At 39.9% G+C, this 23,093-nt stretch overlaps 1 protein-coding gene across 2 annotated transcripts in view; it reads right to left on the bottom strand.

Moving 5' to 3' along the window:
* The window catches only part of CHCHD3 (coiled-coil-helix-coiled-coil-helix domain containing 3), a 267,701-nt gene that overhangs the window by 202,453 nt on the left and 42,155 nt on the right, over window positions 1–23,093 (bottom strand). For both annotated transcript variants that reach the window (XM_054015802.1, XM_054015812.1), the window contains exon 3: window positions 22,347–22,428. In XM_054015802.1, the coding sequence (XP_053871777.1) occupies window positions 22,347–22,428 (82 nt within the window). The remainder of the gene's footprint in view (window positions 1–22,346; window positions 22,429–23,093) is intronic.

Below are 23,093 nucleotides of genomic sequence, written 5' to 3'. Positions count from 1 at the left end.
AAAGTGGGATTGGAAGAGATTCAGACCTTTAATTTTGCCTTTTCTCAGCCTTACTCACTTCAAGAAGCCTGCAGAGGTACCAGTCACTGCAAACTCTTCAGAAGGAGAAGCAGAGTGGAGGGTGACAATTTCCTCACAAACCAAATGCAGCCCTGGGACACAGCTAGAAATTACAGTGTTGAACTGAACTGTCAGTCTAAAAATTTGAAATGAAGTTTAGAGACACAAGGTGGGTTAGATACCTTGTCTCTCTAATATCCTGGGACAGACACGGCTACCGCTCTGCTGCAAGTAAAAAAGTTGGGCATTTTCCTCAGACAAGCTCAGTAGAAGCAAGAAAAAGTTAATCATGACAGGATTTGAACGTAGGATTCCATTTGCTATTTCATGTCTGAGGCTTAGACCAGTAAGCTGTCTCTTCCCATTTATGAAACATTTTGTTTGGATCTAAAAGATTTCTTGAAAGATTTTTTTTTTTCAGGTCACTGTGTTCAGCTTGGTACATTGGAAAATTTCTGTTCAGTATTCATCCAAAAGTGTTCTCATTGTCTTGGACCGCCCAAGCAGGCAGGGACTGAAAGCACTCTTGAGGCAATGCACTCTACCCTGGTACAGTTTGGCTCTCCAAAAGCTCTTGAGCATCCTTTCAGCAGATTCAAGTAGTGCACTGATCTGTTGTGAAAGATCAATATCCAGGTCTTTTTGGACAGCTCAGCCAAACAAAATGGATAGGGGAAGCAAAGAATTATCACCCCTACCACAGAGACCCTCCCCAGCAAAGAGATCTGTCTTAAAATAGGACTACAGCATGATTGGTGTGCAAGGTGCTTTTCGCAGTCCTCTACCCTAAAGAGTTTACCATCTAAACTATTTGTTCCCACACACTACCCATAAGCAACTGTGAAGGATAATCAAAGGTTAAAAAAATTAATTGAACATGTGGATGGTATTCTAAATTTTTACTTAAAAATGTAAAGACTTGAAGAGTATTAGTGAACAGGATTCACTGACTGTGCTTTCTAAGCACATTACAACCATTACCAGATCTGTTTCTTTCATGAGCTAGAGAGAGAAACGCTGTTAATTATACAATATTAGCCTATGACATAGCACTGAAATCCTGCACAGCATGAACCATGTTAGCTAAACTAACAAAATGAATAATTTAACTTAGTCAGAAAAGATTCACTCTACTACCTTCACCCTTTATCTCAGAATAGCCATTTCTGACACTCCTGAAATTACAGTTGTAGGTGCTGAAGATTAGCACTATTCACTACTCTAAAAAAATATAATCCAGGGACAGCAGCAAAATTACTAAAAGGTTCAAAGATTACTATAATATCAAGAGTTTGTACCCCCACCAGCCACTGAAATCCTTTATTAAAATCTAATTTAGAACTCAAAATTCATAATTGGAAACAATGTAATATTAAAAACAAATGGGAGATTTTTGCAGATTTTGAAGCAGTTATTACATCAAGTGACACCTTAAACATTTTCTTTTAAGTCACTTTAGAGGGAAATACTTGTACAACGCCAAGACTGCAGTAGACTGTTAGGAAGGGAGTGAGCAAGTTGATGAGTTCACAGTGATCCAGAATAAACCCTTGCCAATACATCAAAAGTTTGAACTCTGTCCCTTTTCCTCACATTATCTACCAAAGTTTACATATTTCCTGGTTTATAGGCCACTGGCAGGAAAGCCAATGTCTTCCTCCCTCTGTGGAGGGCAGAAATCTGAAGAAGCAAGTTGATCCTAGGAATCTGAAAGTATTCCCCAGGGTAGGGGAATGATACCACAGCACAACCTCCATGTAACAAATATTATTTAGGGATATTACAGGACACCTTTGCATTTTGTTATCATGAGCACGAGGTGTTGAAAATGAATATTCATTCCACCCAGCTTTCTTCATCTTTCGCTGTATTTTACCAGCATGTTTCTGTGGTATTTCCTCAGTTCAGACTGCTTACACCCTCCAAAAACTCTAGTGGAACATGTTTACGGGGCAAACTGTCATTTTTTGCTTAGTTTGACATGAGCAAGTTTGTTAATGTATTTTGACAGACTTGCATAACATCCTAAAATGTTTTGAACAATGCAGTTTAGACCAGGATGCAATATTAATGAGTGAATAATGTTCCTGAATACTGGGTTTAATATTTAATAAGTCTGAGTGCAGGCTGGATGTGCTGCAGAAAGATGTGGTTGGAAATCACTGCAGCTGTCAAGGACCAGGAAAGAGGCTACAGACGCCAAGAAAACCTTTAACCTAAACTTAAGCTGGGGTCTGAGAAGTGTGAAATTGATGTTTCTTCAACTGAATTTCTAGTAACTGATCATTATTCATCTGACTGAAAAGTTTATCCAGTGCCCTTCATTAAAACTTAAATTATCTAAGTTCTTCTGTCTGCACAGACAAAAAATATGCAGGGTGAGGGAAGAGACACAGCATCTCAGGACTTACAATTAAATCAATCTGAAAGGGATTGCAAGGATGGTTGCTTACTGAAAGTCAGATACAATGTGACAGTGCACTTACATGGCACATGGAAGACTATACTAGAACCCAACAATGAATTCATTTCAAGTAATTCTATTACTTTAAAATTATTTCTTATGTTTATGCCTTTTTTAAAAAATTAGAAAGCTCCCTCACTGTACTTCTATGTAAATTATTGGATTCACACAAGGTTTTGTATGCTATGGGTAAAAACACCAGTCTATTTTTGCTGCTTTTCTGTTGACAATGCTAACAGTAATTGCTTTCTTCAAAAAATCTCTGCCTGATTTCATTTCTAAACCCAGTATTAAAAAGTATACAAGTATTCACAGAAAATGTCAGCCTTCACTGTATTTTAAAGTGATATAACTTGAAAATCACATTTGCCTGAAATTTTTGTACCTACTATAGTTACAAGTAATACTTGTTGTTATGTGACAAAGTGTGCAAAAAAATCTTTTTTTCTTCCAGTTTTCTTTGTTCATTTGACAGTCAGCTTCACTCTTCTCCCTATTGAGTAGTTAGTCCCTTACTCCCTTGCTGAATTTTTTTTATAAACAGAATAGAAAACCTTTATACACTTTTCTTTAAATAGGCATAATTTTAAAAAAAATAGGACAAAACTATTTAAAAGATGTTTTACTAAAAAAAAATTTAATAATCAAGTCCATTTAAAAAAATCCAACTGACAATGTCCCTTTAAAATAGCCTGCATCTTTTGATTGTACATTCCATTAAATTTCTTCAGCTTAGTGGTTATATTAAGCACCACTTCAGTAACTCTATGGAATATATTTCAAAGGCTTGTGTGTCATTTCAGCCATGTGACTCTCACTGAAGTCATTGGGATTTGCTAGAATTTCTGTCTATGCAATGCTTCGAACATGTACCCCAAAAGGTGTCTATTCACCTGTCATTATACGTATACCGCATATTCAGTACCCTACCAAATTCACGGACATGAAAAACACATCATGGACCATGAAATCTGGTCTCCCCATGAAATCTGGTTGGATTGGGGGAATGTCACAGTATTGCCATACTGAAGGCAGCACCACTGCCACCATCAGCGCAGAAGTAAAGGTAGCATGTTGGGGGGGTGGGGTTGTCACTTTTGAGTGGGGGGGTAGGGCCAGCCTTACGGGTGGGCGACTGCCCAGGGCACCACAGTCAGAGGGGTGCTGTGGTCACTCCACACACACACAGCCAGCCCAAGGCCTCTTTGACCCCCAAGCACTGGGGAGGGGCAGGATTGGGGGCATCCCAGAGCTGGGTCAGACCCACCTCCAGCGGTGGCACAGAAGTAAGGGTGGCAATACCACACCATGCCACCCTCACTTCTACGCTGCTACTGGTGGCAACACTGTCTTCAGAGCTGGGCACTCGGCCAGCAGCTGCCACTCTCCTGCCGTCCATCTCTGAAGGCAGCGTCACCATCAGCAGCAACGCAGAAGTAAAGGTGGCTAAGTCATGATCCCCCTACAATAGCCTTCGACCCCCACGTGATCCCCTTTTGGGTTGGCACCCCAACGGTTACAACACGGTGATTTTTCAGATTTAAATATCTGAAACCATGAAATTTAAGATTTTTTAAATCCCATCCATGACCATGATATTTACCAAAATGGACTGTGAATCTGGTAGAGCCTTAAACGTATTACATATATTAAGTAAGAATTAGGTGGTTATATGCATGGAGAGGAGACTCCAAAACATTTCCATTTCCCTCCCCCTTGTATCCTTATCACTTCTGGAAAAAGTTCAGAGAACAAAAGCAGTGCTCCAAACCCTTGGAATATTTTACAAAGAAAGTAGATTTTTCTCAAAAGTTAAATTGTAACATTAGATATATGCACACATTCGCACATATTATGGAGGCACTATACTAACTCTGTACTTGAAGTTCCTTTATTTGAATTTAAGGCAAGATTTCATTTTATTTTTCATAATCTTATCATCCCAAAACTTGCAATTTTACCTCTGAGGAACAAGGAATTTATTAGTAAAGTCAAGGAAAAATTGATTATTATTTCATCAGCTTAAAATGTTTTTAAGTGATCCAAATAAGTGGCTGAATTTTGGAGACTTGAAAACTGATTTAGGGGACAATTTCACCTGGATCTAAGACCCAGGCAACTTTAAGTTACATAATTTGAAAATAACCATCATTTTTCATAAAGGCTTCAATTTAGGCCATAGAGTCCTGCGGATAGTGGATTATTTGTCAATAGATGGCAAGGGATATTTTTAGACTATATAACTTTTGATGTCTAGAATCTTCACAGGAGTGAAACTGACCTTCCCCTGTCTTGCAGAACTTAACCCCACAGTTGCTTCTCTTCTGAGAGCCTGAGCAGAGGAGCTTCACTCCTACAGACACCAAACACACAGCAGAGGAGTATCTCTTCTATACCCTCCAGCCAGGTAAAGGGGATTTAGATCAACAGGGAAATCCTGTCATCACTATATTTATCCATTACATTTTACACAGTTAAAAGTATAAATATAAATTTGTGTATGTGTGGATATGATCCAGTTCAACCATAAGTTATGGGACTTGATGCAGTTATTCTTGGGAAAAGTTCCATGGCCTGTTACACAGTAGGTCAAACTAAATTACTGTAGTTCTCCCTCCTTGACTTCAGTCTATGTAACCGCCAACATCTTCCATCACCTGAAACACCCTTGTGCATCTCCTGCTGCCTTGACTTATTTATTTTCCCTGCTCTGAGGAGCAAGGAATAGGATGTGTAATCAGAGTGCCAGTTTTCAATATTATATAAATGTTGTTAAAATTATACACAGATTTATTTTAAAAATTCCTTTTTTGGATTAATTGTCAATAGTTGCTGAAAACCCATAGAAAGCCTTGTTGACTTAATCATTATTTGTTTCCACTAATATCTGCATTATGCTACACACTGTATAAATATCCACTAAGATAGTTCGATGACGGGCAGCTGTATAAAACACTAAGCTAGACAGTACAAATACAAAAAACAAAATGGCTTTGACCCAAAGAGAACAAATCAGATGGATTATTGGCTTTGAGAACCGTCTGCAGCTCTCAAAATTATCAATAAAAATGTCACAGATTGTGCTTGCTAATTCATATTGCAATCCGGACACAGGCTCCTGACAATTTGACTACTGCCTATTCTTTACAGAGTTTTTCTTTTTTAGGCAATTATGGTACAATAGGATGCCTTGTTTCTAAGAGATGCAAACCAAAATCATGCTCACAGGAAACGGGCATAGCAAAAAAATACAGGAGAGTTTAACCAGTTTAATTTATGATTTTATGCCACAGGTGTGAAGGGTCTAACTCAGAACAGTAAAGCTGTTTTAGATAGTTTATGTATGTGTTTAGTTTTGAGATTTTTTTTCCATCTTTGTATAACTTGCTTCCCAATTTAATACCATACAAGTCTCCTCATAGAATCTGCAAAGACAATCACAATATTGTGGCAACAATATTAATTGTCCATTAAAATGAATGGGGCGTCAGCATGAAAATTAATTAGCGTTTCTCTGCTATGCCTACTCATTTGCTACTTTTCAAAATGAAAGAGCTCAGCAGTTTGAAAGCAAAGATTTGTTTTAAAATGCAAATTGGGGGAAGGGAAGGAGGACTGTTCCTCTCCCCTGCCCTTTTTAATCCATAACTGTGAAGTAGTAGTATTTCTGTGATGCTCTCTCTTTAAAACATAACTCACTGGCTCCAAATCATTTTCTGATCTCTCAAAGGAAAATAAACTTATCAAGATGAAGCTTCATATACAAATTGTCAGTTCAGATGCTGAGTTTTGAAACTGAAATGAAAAATTATCCCCTGAAAATTGGAATTTATAAAGGTAACAGTGAATTATAGCAGTGTCCTCTGTAGTTCCCACTTCCAGTCTGCGAGATGCATGTCTGTATGTATTTAGGACTGGGAATAATGGTATTAATGGAGAATCATTCCAATAAGACATTGTTGGAGAACGCCAAATACTTTTCATTACAAAATAAAGGAAAATACAACAGGCTTCCACGAGTTTGATATTTCCAACCCTTCTCAGCCTCACAAGAAACAGGAATTGGAAACATCCTGAGACGTACGTAATATTATGGAGTTGAAGTTGCTATACTGAACTTTTAATGTGCACAAAAGATTGTGATTGTGTTTGCTTATTACAGATGTTATGAAGAGAGAAAAGTAAATTGATCTTGTAAATCGGGTCAATACAGGAATGTTGTCGAAAGTATCAGAGCATTTTGCCCATTTTAACATTTTGTTTTAATATACAGCCAATGGCCTTCCACCACCTCCCCTGGGAATTTGATTCTATGTGCCACAAAATCTGTTTGGAAATCAGAGTATTTCCAATTCTACATTCTTTTTTGTTCAATTTCATAACCCACTATACCTCTGAACCTGGAAATGCAAGCATTATTGCAGGGTGTGGATTATATCCTTTCTACTCAATGGTATGAGGCCCTGTCAGAAGTCACATTCACTTGTCTTGCCAGCTGGTATCCAATTTTTTATGTCTACTTTCCCAAGCTCATCGGTCACTACAGATATCCTCTGAAATGAACAGGGTTTTGGGGGTTTTTTTGGTACTGTATGTTGTATTAAATAGCAACTAAGTTCAACAAGACCCGTAGAAAAATAATATTTATGCGATCACATATTATATCTAGGCATACATATAAGGGGGCCGAATTAAGATTGCACAGGCTACCTTACTTGTGCCATTTCCTAAGTTTTGAGTGCTTTACTTTGCAGTCTTAATAATGTTCTTTTAACAGTTATGTTTTTAAATAGAGTAGTTACACTGCATAGGATTAAAAAAAATGTAAACACTTGTTCTTCAAGGTTGCCAGGGATTAGGAAGCAACTTCCCCTACTAGCAGGTTATTCCAAAATTGAACTTTGCAGGTTTTCTTGAATCTCTCTGAAGCACTTGATACTAGCCATCAAGAGAGGACACTAGACTACTGGTATGATCCAATAGACAATTCCTATATTCCTAAATATAGTTACCAGTTAGATAATGTCCCCAACTCCTTTTTAAGACAAAGGTCATTCATTCCAAAAGTTATTAAAGCCTTCCTCCAAGACTCCCAAAATGAAAATTGTACCCTCCGGCACTCTCCACTGTAAGATGTGAGGGCTGTCAATCCTCCATCATATAGCCAGCAGTACAGTAAATATATTGCCGCTCTCTGCTTATACAACGCATCAAGACATCATCAAGAACTCTCAGCCTCAGCATATTAAACTACAAACATTTTTCTGATTAAACCAGATTTTTGTCCCCCATATGTGGGAAGAAGCAACTCTTCTAATTTGAAAGGTAATATATCAGAGTTAGTTACATGTCACAGCAAAAGCAGAGTTTACTTCAAAAATAAATTAAGTCTAGTTCACAATTCATACAATACCTAACGTACTACCCATGTGCATTGAATCAGAAAATTTATGCATGATTTATAAATTAAAATACGTTGGTCAAACTTAAAATGACTAGTATCAATAAAGAATTTTATTTTTCCTTTTTGTTTTCCAGATCTATGCCATTAAACTAGAATAAACATGCTATTAACAGAGAAGTCAATAGAAAGCTTTAAAATATACAGTACCGCAAAAGGTCAAGCCTCAGTATTGATTTTAATACAACATTTTTGTGCAGCTTCCCAAAGGGTTCTTTTCTAATATTGTTTTTCATTTTTCTTTCACTTTGTACTTTGACTGGTGAATTTGTTGTTCTCCTCTGCAAAAAGCTGTCTACTGCAAGAAGTTTGTCATATATGTGACATACTGCTGAGATCTGACAAACCAAGGTGTGGGGGGGGAAGCACTCAAACACACCAGAGTATCAACTAAACGGCAAAATGTATTGCAAATATATAGTGACCCCCCCCAAACCCCAAACCCAACCACAACAAAAAAATAAGATACTAATGGCTCCATTCAGATCATGTACCACTGAGACTCACCTTCAGGTAACTACTGTGTACATTTTTACAAATTTAATTTAGAGTTTAAGGATTTTCCTTAACAAATGGATGAGGAAGTTTAGAAATATGTCAGACAGAGGCTGCAGTAAGTTATTAAGAACATAAGAATAGCCCTACTGGGTCAGACCAAAGGTCCATCTAGCCCAGTATCCTGTCTGCCAAGAGTAGACAGTGCCAGGTTCCCCAGAGGGAATGAACAGAACAGGTAATCATCAAGTGATCCATCCCGTGTCCCTCATTCCCAGCTTCTGGCAAACAGAGGCTAGGGATACCATCCTTGCCCATCCTGGCTATTACCCATTGATGGACCTATCCTCTATGAATTTATCTAGTTATTTTCTGAACCCTGTTATGGTCATTGCCAACTTTCTGATTGCACAAAACCAAACACCTCTGCCCTGCCCCTGCAGGAGGGGGTGCGGGCTCCAGCTGGGGGTGTGGGCTGTGGGGTGAGGGTTTTGGGACACAGGGGGTTGGGATGTTGCAGGGTGTGGGCTCTGGGAGGGAGTTTGGGTGCGGGAGGGGACTCCAGACTGCAGGAGGGGGTTGGGATGCAGGAGGGAATGCGAGGTCCCGGTGGCGCTTACCGTGGCTTCCAGGAAGCGGTCGCTATGTCCCTGCGGCCCCTAGGCATATGGGCAGTGAGGGAGGCTCCATGTACTATCCTCGTGCCTGCAGGCACCGCCCCCGCAGCTCCCATTGGTCGCAGTTCCCAGACAATGGGAGCTGCGGAGCCAGCACTCAAGGCGCAGGCAGCATGTGGAGCCTCCTTGGCCATCCATGCGCCTAGGGGACACAGGGACCTGGCGGCCGCTTCCAGGAGCCGCGCGGAGCCAGACAGGTAGGAAGCCTGCCTTAGCCCTGGGCCCCTACTGTGCCGCGACAGACTTTTAATGGCCCGGTCGGCGGCGCCGCGAAGGTCCCTTTTTGACGGGGCATTCCAGTCAAAAAATGGACGCCTGGCAACCCTATAAGTCATCCAACTAATGACATATAAAATGCCACACTATTTGGGGCCATATAAAACAAACTTTAGCAATTCATTAACAAGGAATGTTTGAGGAGAAATTGACTGTATTCACTAAAAACATTTGTCAGGTGAACCTCATATAACAAAGTTTATAAGACTAGATGGTTCAAATGTGGCAGAGGTTAGTAGTTACTGAAAGTTATTACCACCTGATAGTAGTTTGGTGACCTATGATAAAACAGATCTTATCATAATCAAAAAAAGTCACAATTAGCAACCTCGTTGGCAGTCCCAACAGACTCAAGCAACTTTGGTATGTGGCTGAGCAGGGAAGGACTGAATGACATTGCAAAACAAACTAGAGGCTTGTATACATAAAAGGAGTTGCATTGCTTTTACTAAAGTTGCAATTTAAAACTGACTTCGTTAAGCCAGTGCAAGAGGCTTTGAGACCACTTATTTTGGCTTAAGTCAATTAAGAAAAGGCTTAAATTGAAGAGAAATAAGCCACTCGAACAAAAATAAGAGTTTCTACAAAGGGGTTTAAAAACCAATTTAAGTTAATTTCTGCATATTGCTGAATTTTTATAATAGAAAATATTAAGCAACAGCTTTCCTTATAATTAATACTTTTTGTTTCCTTGTTTGCGTATAAAAATCAACAATTTCAGATCTTGGAATAGAGTGCCCAGCAAGCTTCAGAACAGAGTTGGTAAGTAACTACTGCTGAGCCATTGAACACCACAGGAGCATATTTCTTATGTGTTTTGGGTTTTTTGGAGCAAGGAAAAGATTTAAAGACAGTGATTTTTTTTGTCTCAAGAACTGAGTGTTTGACTTGTGGGAGATATTTTTAACACCCAGGACAATACAAACTTGATTAGAGCAAATCTACAGCAGCTCTAATTTTCAAGCTCCCAAGTATATGACAGTGTTTTTTAACTGATTAACTTGCTATAAAGGGCCACCTTTTTTTAAAAAAAGACTCAATAAAATAGGCTTTAGTTGTACAAGCCCTTTCTCTGTGCTTTCTGTCATTACTTTATAAGCCTCATAAAAAAAAAAAAGGGGGGGGGGGGGAGAATCAGGCATGCAGAAAAAGGTCATTGCCAGTATCCCTCCAAGACAGTTACACATCAGCAAACTAACTACACAGATACACATCATCTGAAGCTTTTACAAAGCTGTCCACGTAAATGCACATACACCTCATTGTTGATTAGGAAATAAAAAGTTACAACAGTTGTGACATTTTACCTAATTAGGGAGTACAAGTAAAAAATCCCATCTCTCCCAGGATACAAAATATAAAGGAACATATAGGAATGACAGAGTAGCTCATGCTGGTGGGGGAGTGGCCCTATATGTGAAAGAAAGCATGGAGTCAAATATAATAATGATCCTAAATGAATCAAACTGTACCATAGAATCTCAATGGATAGAAATTCCATATTTGAATAATAAGAATATAGCAGTAGGAATATACTATGGGCCACCTGACCAGGAGGATGATGGTGATTGTGAAGTGCTCAGGGAGATTAGAGGCTACAAAAATAAACTCAATAATAATGCAGGATTTCAACTATCCCCATACGGACTGGGGTACATGTCACCTCAGGACGGGATGCAGAGGTAAAGTTTCTACACGCCATTAATGACTACTTCTTGAAGCAGCTAGTCCTGGAACTCACAAAGTGAGAGGCAACTCTTGATTTAGTCCTAAGTGAAGCACAGGATCTGGTCCGAGAGGTGAATATAGTTGGACTTCTAGGTAATAGCAACCATAATATAAATAAATTTAACATCCGGGGGGAGGAGGGGGAGAAGAATACCAAAGAAGCCCATGATAGCTGCATTTAACTTCAGAAAGGGGGACTTCACAAATATGAGGAAGCTAGTAAAACAGAAATTAAAAGGAACAGTCACAAGAGTGAAATGTCTGCAAGCTGCATAGAAACTTTAAAACACACACACAACAATAGAGGCTCAAATTAAATGCATACCCTAAATGGAGAAAAAAAAATAGTAAGAGCAACAAAAAATGCCACCATGGCTAAACAGAGTAAAGGAGGAGATTACAGGCAACCTTTATAAATGGGAAGTCAAATTCTAGTGAAGAAAACACAAAGGAGCATAAAAAGTATAAGTAGGCAGGCCAAAAAAGAATCTTAACAACTAGCAAAAGACACAAAAAATAACAGCAAAAAAAATAAAAAAAATGTTAAGTACATCAGAAGCAGGAAGCCTGCCAAACAATCAGCCAGTGGGGCCACTCCATGAAGATAAGGCTATTGCAGAGAAGTTAAATGAATTTTTTGCATCGGTCTTCATGGAAGAAGATTTCAAGAAGATTCCCACACCTGTGGAACTCATTGCCAGGGGATGTTGTGAAGGCCAAAACTATAACAGGATTAAAAAAAGAATTAGATAAGATAATGGAAATAGATCCATCAATGGCTATTAGTCAAGATGGTCAGGGATGCAACCCCATCCTCTGGGTGTCCATAAGCCTCTGACTAGGCATGGATGACAGGGGATGGATCACTTGAGGATTGCTCTGTTCTGTTCATTCCTTTTGAAGCATCTGGTGTTGGTCACAGCCGGAAGACAGGATACTGAGCTACATGGACCATTGATCTGACCAAGTATGGATGTTCTCATGTTCCTCTTCTGTTCCTCTCAAGTAATTGGGAGGAAAAAGCCCTACTAGCCAGTTCTCACAACAGACCAGCAGAGAACATACTGTTGACTTCAATGGCGCTATGCTAATTTACATCAGCTGAGAACACGGTCCATGATCCTCACTCTGATCACTGTGGCTAGGATTAGTACACACAGCTGCTAGCAGAAGGCTGATCCATGCCCACAGTCCCAGCCAACAAGATACCAAAATTCAGATCAATACAAGCCCATATGGAACAATTTACATAGTGACTACTATTTCATGGATATATTGTTTCCTCCATTTCCCCATTCACCAACTCAGAAAAGCAAACAGACAAAGCATTAGTTTTTTAGTAAAATCCTAGCTTCATACAATTAGTACTGGTTTTGTTTTGGGAGAAGGGAGAAAGCTACAGCGGAAAAAGGGAAAATAATTAATGTACAGTAAACAAAAAAGAGTCCCTTACAAGTGAAACCAAGAGTCACTGAGAAATCCAGAGAGGATGGATATGTTAGCAATTTATTTTTTCATTATAAAAACCACCACTTCTTACAGGCACAGCAGAAGCAGTATTCTTTCAGTAGGAATCTGAATGAGAGAAAGGTGTCTCGGGATACAGTGGTGTGTCCCATCCATAAGTATATCAGAGAGACACACAATTAAAATGTTAACATTCGTCATGAATATTTTGCCAAATCACATATGAAATACATGGACATACACACATGTAGAACAGAAATAAACAAAACACACAAATAAAATTTAGTTAAACTGAACTATTTCCAAGATCAATAAGGTTGTTTGACAGGCAAAGAAATTTCAAATACTTGCAAGCAATAGTTATTAATGTTTGTCTTTTACAATAATTCTCTTCTTTCACTCATCCTCCTTGTTTCAGTGAAATAAATCCGACAGTCCATTGAGACGGACAACAAGCAAACCTCAGCTACAAGTTCATCAATATCATAATACAATTTTTAACTTATTCTCCCCTTTTGATTTCGTTTTATACACTTTTTTGTGCATCTTTCTTTTAGATTGCAAACTCTTAGAGGCAACTGGATCTGTGTCTTATACAGCACCAAGTACACTGATGAACAAATAATTCTACTTCCGGGGCAGAATGTCAAGATATCTAACATATGTGAATTGCTATGCAGTTTGCATATTAAACCTGCACCTCCTTCCATGTTCACCAACTTGGGGGAGGAGAGGAGTTTGCAATAGTATTTAGGCCAGGGACCTGGTAGTCAGATTCTAGGGTTCTATTCCCGGCTCTGACACGAACGTTCTGTATGCCCTGGGGCAAGTCTGTTAACTCCTGCCTCTAACTGCCTCAATTTTCCCATCTCCGAAGTTCAGAATGCTTACTCTTCTACCTCTCAAGGGTGCTGTGAAGCATGTTAAATATTTGCATATGCTCCAACATACCCAGATGAAAGGCACAATCTGAGCAGCTATAACAGTTATTATGTAGTCAGTCACGCACCACTGTTAACAAGGATAGTTCCAAGTACCACCTACTGGCAGTAGATGGCAAGCCTGAGTAATAGCATAAGCCAGAAAACTATGAAAGTAGGATAACACTGGAGGGTTGGAAAATCTGAGACTTCATAATACATAAAGTTTGTTTCTTGGCAACAAACCCATCTAGCTTAATATCATTTCTCTCTATTGCGGATATGAATTTTGTTACTTCGTGATCTCTAGTGCTAGCTTAATGCTGTCACTCTCTCCCAAAGGCATGCATGCTGCTCCACTGAGTTGTGCAGATTTCTCAGCAGAACTCAATGGAGCAGGTGCATCTTGCTGACCAGAAGCAGATTCTCATCTCTGAAGTTCATGAGCCATGGAACCATCTGGCACGATGCACGCCATCTCTGTGCCATCAAGACAAATATTTCCAATTAAATGAAAATCTTTTACTGGCACATCCACAGCAAGTTCAAACGACCATCATTACCGATATGAACATATAGATATAGCTAACAACTGAACATCAGAATAGTGACACAAGCCAAGTTAGAAATGCAAGGTCTATCTATCATCCCCCCCGCTCCCCTTGAGGGGGAATCTAGAGGATTGCCCTGACAATCACGAGCACTGAAAATTTTATTCACGTATGCTGTACAATTTCGTATCTTGACAAAGAATTAAATCACTAACATCACCCCCACACCTGCTTCTGTACCAGATACTGTCCACACATTTTAACCAACTTGGGGAAAAAACTGTGTGTAAACAAACATTTCCTGATTTTTACTGTTGTAAAACCTCTTACCCGACTCTTTTCGGTCATCTTTTACAGAATTATGTATATTTTAGGCTGTAAGCTACTCTGGGCAGAGACCTATGCTTTTTCATTGTTTGTGAAATTTCACGCACTCAAAGCTAAATAACATCCAAAGACTCTAACAGATGCCTAATTTTTTTTTGTTTTTTAAAGAGACGTACAGCTCTTCACACTAATTTTTATTCTTAGTTTTCAGTACATCAAGTCTAATTTGTTTCTAATATTGCAGGAATGTAGCTACAGATACGAAATGGTGAAGAGACTATGTGAACACTCTGTTTTCTATCTTTATCCTTTTCTCAATGTGCTTCTGTTATATTTAATGAAAAATACAGGAGCCCTGCTGTGACAAATTTAACACCTGTAAATTCCCAAGACTGTAACCAAAGTCTGTGTAGCTCAGTAGATGTGCCTGCATAATATTTCAAAGATACGAAGTACAAACTCTGCAGAAGTTGAACTACAGTCACAGTATCACTTCTCTTATAATAAAAATAAATAAATACAAATTATATGAAAAGCATTTCAAATGTGGAAAAACAAACAGTAGAAACAAATAATTCAGCTATTTAAAACAAGTGCCTGTAATTACACCTCTATCCCGATATAACGCTGTCCTCGGGAGCCAAAAAACCTTACCGCATTATAGGTGAAACCCACGTTATATCGAACTTGCTTTGATCCGCCGGAGCGCGCAGCCCCACCCCCATGGACGCTTTACCGCTTTATATCCTTATTTGTGTTATATCGGGTCAAGTTATATCAGAGTAGAGGTGTAATGCTAACTCAGTCCCTCACTGGAATTTCTAAGGCCAAACTTTGCAGTATCTTAAGGTTCTATGATTGAACAAGACATGTACCCTTTCCCCAAATCATTTTGAGTGTTATCTTCATTTAAAAAGGTGTACTGAGGAATAGTCTATGTACAGCTAGCACATTAATCCAATTTGTCAGCGTGGGTGGCTGCATTCCTAGTTTAACCTTTGTACAGATGTTAAGAAAAGTCAAAGGATAATCTGGTGAAAAAAGTAGAGGTAATGGAAACATAGGATGAAATTCTGGGTTCACTGAAGTCAGTGGCAGAACTCCCACTGAGTTCAATAGGTCCAGAATATCACCTCATAGTGTTAATTCTTTTAGTTTAATAACTACATGTGTTCTTGAGATAATCGTGGGCTGATCTGAAGACTGATAATTGTGTGACATATTTCATCTTCACAAATCCAACAACTTGCAACTTTTGGAAAATTACAAGAAACCTAGGGGGGAGAGAATCCAAATCAATGTGGGGGAATTATGATCTCATGGAAAATCTCTGATTTCTATTAGCCTCTCATATTGCCCAGGATTTAATTTGACATGTTCTCAGAGAAACAGATGATGGGATGCAGCATCATACCCAGTCACCCAAACTCACACACGCAAAGGTATCAATCCATAGATCTGTATTTTACAAATACACATACACACTTTTTAAATGAAAGTCTTGGAATCAATATAGTCTATGAGAACACTGACAAAAATGCAGCGTTTGGCTCTGTGGAAAATGTTAGGAAATGTTTATTCAAAAGTCAGCAGTTGAAGAAGGACCTTTGGAGGAGTGAAGATGGAGACTTACCAGCAGGAGGTAGTCTGGTCTGGGCTTGCTGAAGTTGCCAAGAAACGTCTCTCCAGAATCCAGAGACTGGCCCATCAGGAATGACAGAGGACCTGGCTGCCAACAGGGTGGCGGGGGAGACCAAATTAGGAGTACATTGGACGCCATGGTTCATGAAAAAGAAGCCTGAAGTGGGGTACGATATAAGCTTTTCTGGGGCTTGAAAAGGACAGTGGGCACTGCCAGATGATTAGCCCTGAAGTGGATTCCTAGGTTTTAATTTTACATAATAAATTACAAATTTTGTTAATTCTTCCTCGAGTGGAGGTATGGTGAAAAGGGATTTCTGCAGCAGCCTTCAAAGAACACCCACTGTCCCTATCAGGGGATCCCTGCACTTGGGGACAGGGTCCTCATAACAAAAAAGCAGAAAGAGGGGAGTTCCAAAGTAAAATTTCCTAGTGAGAAGTTTGGTGGTGGCAACAGGTAACCAATGCCAGGGGATAGGAAACCTAAGCTCATGAGAAGTTCAATCCTGCAAATCCTTAAACACATGCTCACGTAGGTGAGGAGTCCATTTGAACTCAATGTGTAAAGTTAAACATGGACATAATTCATTTCAACTTCAATTTTATTTTTAATTGAAAGTGATGTTGTTTTTCACTTTTAGCCAATAATGAACGCAAAGTACCCCTCAATAACCAAAACTAGAGGAGAATATTTGAGACTTTGCATTTTTATAACGAAGAACAGAATCCAGAAGCCACTAGTACTTCTGTGTAATCAATCAAGTCATTTCTTTCCTTTGCTCTTTGATCTCTGAAGACAGCAGAAGACATCCTACAATGAGATCAGGAAGTAGCCATATACGGTGAACACATGCACTTAGATAATCAGCACATTCCTTTTTTATTAGATATCTCAGCTCAAACAATTACACCTTTCAGATGCTTCAAAGCAGCTTTATGTTTAATAGCATTTTTACTGAGAATAAGGTTGAAGAAAGCAGACTTTTTTTTTGAAAGAGGAATAAAAACACAGCTATGTATCGCATGCCATTGTGTGTAAAAAGCTATAAAGCTAATTTAGCAACATGAAAGCATAAACTCGATGTACATTCTGATACAGTCCAGCCTTAAGTGCTTTTATAAAGAAAAGCTAGCAATGAAAAAGTAATATGTTTTCAAATTAAATTGCTTACAAAAGAAATAAAAATCCAAGCACAGCTAAGTTTTTATAATGGAATGTGGTATCATTTAACTGCACCAATGTAAAGAGCTGAGGTGAAACATGTAAAAGCTATTTTTTGATGCATGAGCATTCTGACAGGCACGCACCTCTCTACAAATTTCATCAAAAAAGATAATAGATGTGCTGACTTGCTTTTTTAGATAAAAGCTGTGAAAAAGATGTCAAAGGCTAGGGGTCAGAACTGGTGACATTTTTCTCTTGTCAAAGAGTCTGACAAATGGATTGAGGGAGCAGGTGAGAAGTTAATCACAACTGTATATTTTTTACTACTCACACGTACACCATTAGGTTCCTGGCAAATTGGCCTAGAACAGTCATGGTATATACCCCCATAGCATTGTATCATTCAAGGACGGCTATCAACTTACTTTCTAATACACAGCTCCAGATATACAAGCCTTGATACATGCACAATGTAAACCACGCCATGAAATTTCAATAACACTTTTGTTGCATTTTTTATTCTAATAGGTGCTAATGCATATGTAGGGAAACTGAATTAACCTAAGCCTCAAGATCTTATCTACATTTTTGCATTTGAATTTAAAAAAAAGGATACCATCAGATGTATTCCTTACCCACTGATGTTTATAACCATCTGGAAGGCTGCAAACAATTTTAAGCATTACATGGTAAGTGGGTTTGCTATGATATGTTCTGGACATGTTGGGCTACTAGTGTTTAAAGGTGAATTGTTTCCTTAATAATATATATATGGAGATATACCTATCTCATAGAACTGGAAGGGACCCTGAAAGGTCATCGAGTCCAGCCCCCTGCCTGCACGAGCAGGACCAAGTACTGATTTTGCCCCAGATCGCTAAGTGGCCCCCTCAAGGACTAAACTCACAACTCTGGGTTTAGCAGGCCAATGCTCAAACCACTGAGCTATCCCTCTCCCCTCCAAAATAGAATGTTGGGTTGGAGGGCACCTCAGGAGATCATTTAGTCAAGGGGTCGGCAACCTATGGCACCCGTGCCAAAGGCGGCACGTGAGCTGATTTTCAGTGGCACTCACACTGCCCGGGTCCTGGCCACCAGTCCGGGGGGCTCTGCATTTTAATTCAATTTTAAATGAAGCTTCTTATACATTTTAAAAACCTTATTTACTTTACATACAACAATAGTTTAGTTATATATTATAGACTTATTGAAAGAGACCTTCTAAAACTGTTAAAATGTATTCCTGGCAAGCGAAACCTTAAATCAGAGTGAATAAATAAAGACTCGGCACACCACTTCTGAAAGGTTGCCGACCCCTGATCTAGTCCAACCCTCTGCTCAAAGGAGAACTAATCCCCAGACAGATTTTTTTTCCCCAGATTCGTAAGTGGCCCCCCTCAAGGATTGAACTCACAACCTTGGGTTTAGCAGGCCAACGCTCAAGCCACCCGAGCTATCCCTCTAACTCAATTATAGTGAAGAATTACATGGACTCTGCAAATAGGTAGCAGTGGGCCGGAGAGGGGCCTTAGCAGACTGGTGTGGGAAGTTCCAGAGAAGGAAGAGGGGATCACATTTTGCTTCTGCTAAAAAGTATGAATCATGACTCAGAACATTGCTGAGTAGAGTCGAAAAGAGATCCTGGCAGCTCCACCCAGCACCGCTGACTGGGCCGTTGACTGTCTGGTTGGCGGCGCTGTGCAGCAGGGCTGGCAGGCTCTCTGCTAGCGTCAGCGCCGCGCAGCTCCCAGGAAGCAGCCAGTATGTTTGTCCCCCCTCCGGCTCCAACACCTAGGGCAGTTGGTTGGATCCAGCCCTGTGGTTCATTTCATCTGGCCCGCCCGCCCCACTCACACCCCACCCCACCCCCACAAAGCTGGAACTGCAAGCTCAAGCTCACCCTGCTGCAGGGGCAAGCCCTGAGCCTCTCCCCCTTTCCCCCCCCGGGGGGGCTGGAGCCATGAGCGCCTGCTCGCCCTGCTGCGGGGGGAGTCCCTAGCCTCCGCGCCTCCCCGGCGGGTAAGTGGCCCGCAATTTATTTTTTTCTGCGGGTCAATGGTCTGTGACAGAAAAAAGGTTCCCCACCCAAGCCCGCTCCCCCAGTCGGAGCCTTCACTCTCTCCCCCTCACCTCAACACTCTGCCCCAGCCCGGAGACCCCTCCCATACCCTGAACCCCTCATTTCTGAGCCCACCCCAGAACCCACACCCCTAGCCCAGAGCCCACACCTCCTCCCACACCCCAACCCCCTGCCTCAGCCCAGAGCCCCCTCCCATATGCCGAACCCCTCAGCTTCACCCCCAAGCCTGGAACCCCCTCCTACGCCCCAAACCCCTCATCCCTGGCCCCATCCCGGAGCCCACACCCCCAGCCAGAGCCCTCACCCAGTGAAAATGAGCGAGTGAGTGAGGGTGAAGACAGCAAGCGACAGAGGGAGGGAGCACTGAGTGATCGGGGGCAGAGCCGGGGCCTCAGAGAAGTGGCGGGGCAGAGGGCGGGGCAAGCGTGTTCGGTTTTGTGTGAGTAGAAACTTGGCAACCCTATTGCTGAGACATCCTTCGCATCCCTGCTCCCTATAGAGATTACTGTACTCTTCCCAGCATGAATAAACTATTTGGGCTAAACACTGGTTGCATGTGGAACCTGAACAACATAAAGCCATTCACAGAGGGACCTTTAGAGCAGCTTCTGTAGGGCTCAGCAGAGCCCGATCTAGAGTGGAACACTTGCAACCCCATAGCTCTACATTAGCCAGAGTAATTCTATTCATAAAATACAAATACCAACTAGAATGTAACTCATAATAACTGATCAAGTCCTCACATCAAGATCAGTTTGGAAAAATCTGCACCTCTTAAGACTGCAAGACAACTTTAAAAAAATAAATGAACACTGTGTTGAAAACATTTTAAATAACTTTTGCAAACTGCATAGAAGAAAAAAAAGGAAGGAAAAAAAAACTGATGATTCTTTCTTACTCAAGAATAGTATGTACAAGATTCAAAGACTACTGCCAAGATCTGGCAGCTGAGTTTTCTTATCATAGACCCTTCAAACCTCATCTTATTTTAACACAAGAGAAGAGAGATCTCATCACCTATAGTATTGTTCTTACATTGATAACAAAATTCTTTATCACTAGCCAAATTCAGGCATGACTGTCAGCAATGATCTTTGCAAAACATGAAATCAGATGTGGAAAAGAGGGTCTGACAAAGCCAGTCTGCCTTTTACCAAGGCAGGGCAAATGAAAATTGAATCACAGAATATCCACCACTGAAAGTCTCAAGACATAAAATAATAGAACCACAAAATAAAAATTTCCACATGGTAAAAATGTTTACAAATTGCAATAAGTTAATACTAAATGGAAGTACTAATCAAAATTTCTAAATTAAATTAAAAATAGCTATAATATTTCAAAGGGAAGATATTTTACCATAACATATTGATTGGCTTTACTGCTTAATCAAAGGGGACTGATTATGTTTTAGAGCGTTTGTATTCTGGTATCCAATTATATACTCCGTCAACCTAATCCAATTAAATAATGTAGTGCTGTACAGGAAACAATTGAAATATATGCAGACAATTTTAGTAGTACTCATTACATTATGATTTAAGAAATCTACCATAATGAGCCTTTCTCCCCACTCAAAAGGGAAAGGACAGTACCTGGTTTATGATTTTTGTTCCCTATGTTTAAAAATATATATAATGCACTCAGAACATGAAAGGATTAGTTAACTTGAGTATGTGTAACTAATGACAGAACAGACATTCTCCAAAACCTGGTTAGTAATTCAAATATTTTTAAAATAATTGCTAATGGATTATTGTACAGTATTTAAAATATGTCCTAACAATTTCAGGATCCCAGGCCTCATAACCTCTTTTCCCTGTGATCCATTAAACAGCGACTCGTAATAAATAACATTTGTGAGACATAGATAATAAATTAAAAGGACACACAAAGAAATCATGAAGGAGCTTCTTTCCACTGAGCTGTTAGTACAGCACTTTGCATCTTCAAAGCACTAGGCAAGCACTAGGTATTAAAGCAGTTCCAGAAGCACCATAACAAAAACACAGAAACACTGGACAAGAAACTAACACTTCTCCTGATGTCAAAATTTACTCTTGATCAAACAGAAGAGTTCTAAGGCTGTGTCTACACTACAGAGGCTTGGTCTACATTTTCAAAAAATTAGGTAGACCTAGCTATGTCATTCAGAGCAGTGAAATAAGTCACACCCTGAGCTCCATAATTAGATCGACCTAACCCCTGGTGTAGATGTGGCTAGGCTGATGGAAAAATTCTTCCATTGACCTGACTATGCAGGAGACATGGATTAACTGCATCGATGGAAAAACCCCTTCCATCAACATAGGAAGCGTCTACACTATGGCACTACAGTGGCACAGCTATATCACTGTTGCTCTGCCACTGTAGCGGCTGTAATATAGAAACGCCCAGAGACTATACCAGCATAGCTACGCAAGCATAACCCCACAGCGCAGATGCAGCCTACACCAACGGAAGGGTTTTTTCCCCCTCAGTGTAGGAATATCACCTCCCTGACTGATGGAAGAATGCTTCCCTCAACTTAGCTACTGTTGGCTTAGTTGCACCTATACTGGGGGTTAGGTCGGCATAGCTATGATGGTCAGGAGTGTGTTTTTTCCACACCCCAAACAGACACAGCTATGTTAACCTAACTTAAGAGTAGGCCAAACCTAAATAGCACACCTTTGCATTTTTCTTAGAGTTATTTCCATGCAGCAAAGTGTTTTCTAGGACTACAGAGAAGTCTAAGATTTAGTTTAAAAAGTGAAGAAACTGGCCTGACAGGCAAGTCAGGCTTGTGATGTCAAAGCAATTTAGATCAAAATTTAATATGAGCTACAGCAAGGGAACATCAGCTAATTTGTTTTAAACACATGCTTAACACCAAAACATACAATGTAAGCAAAAGGACTGCTAAGAGTTTCTACTGATGGCACTGTAGTTCAATATTTACATTAAACAGATCTATACCTCCTCAGTTACTGTAACACTATCAAAAGCATTAAATACATTTTTAAAATACAGTTACAGCTGATTACAAACAAACCTTTTTTGAGCTTCAGTCTCTCTCCTGGCTTGTTCCAATGCCAATTCTTCAGTTACTCTTTTCTTTAGTTCTTCTTCATTAACTACAATTAGCAAAAACAAAAATTAACTTTAACTTTAAAGGTGACAATATAAAAATATGATGCAGGAACACAGTATTATGTCCAATTACAGAAGCAAGCAAAATTTTGCAAACATTTTTTTTTTATTTTCTTCATTTCTCTATTCAACAGTCTAAGCATCTTCCAAATTTTAATGTACGCATTTTCTTCAAATTGTCTTCATTCCAAATTTTCAATTAACACACTCCCACCAAACAAAAGTTATATCATGTCATAAGAGAGACACACACACCACATAAAGCTTCCTGTAACTTTGAACCTCTAACACCTGAGCATCAACAAGTAAACTGGGTTAGAAGGGAAACAAGTTCCAGTAAGAAGGTCGTTCCCTTTTGTTTAAAGGGACTATCTCAAGTGCCTCCTCTAATCTCCACTGTGGCAAGAAGAAAGAATCATACATTCGGATCCCAAAGCACTTAAGACATTAAGGTTAAAGCCAGCAGCCCAACCTCCACCCAGGAACTTTACAGAAATCAGTGCAATTTCCAGAGTACTGCCTCACACATCACTCAAATGGCCTGCTGCATTTTGCATTACCCTGAGACTAAATGGTCCCGATGTGTAGCACCACAGAGTGCAATTGCAGCAGCCATGTCGCAAGTTGACACAGGCATGGATAAGGGAAG

This window comes from Malaclemys terrapin, chromosome 1 (assembly GCF_027887155.1).
Source record: "Malaclemys terrapin pileata isolate rMalTer1 chromosome 1, rMalTer1.hap1, whole genome shotgun sequence".
Classification (NCBI taxonomy): Eukaryota; Metazoa; Chordata; order Testudines; family Emydidae; genus Malaclemys; species Malaclemys terrapin.
Note: the sequence above shows the minus strand (reverse complement) of the source record. Positions and strands in the feature narration are given on the sequence as shown.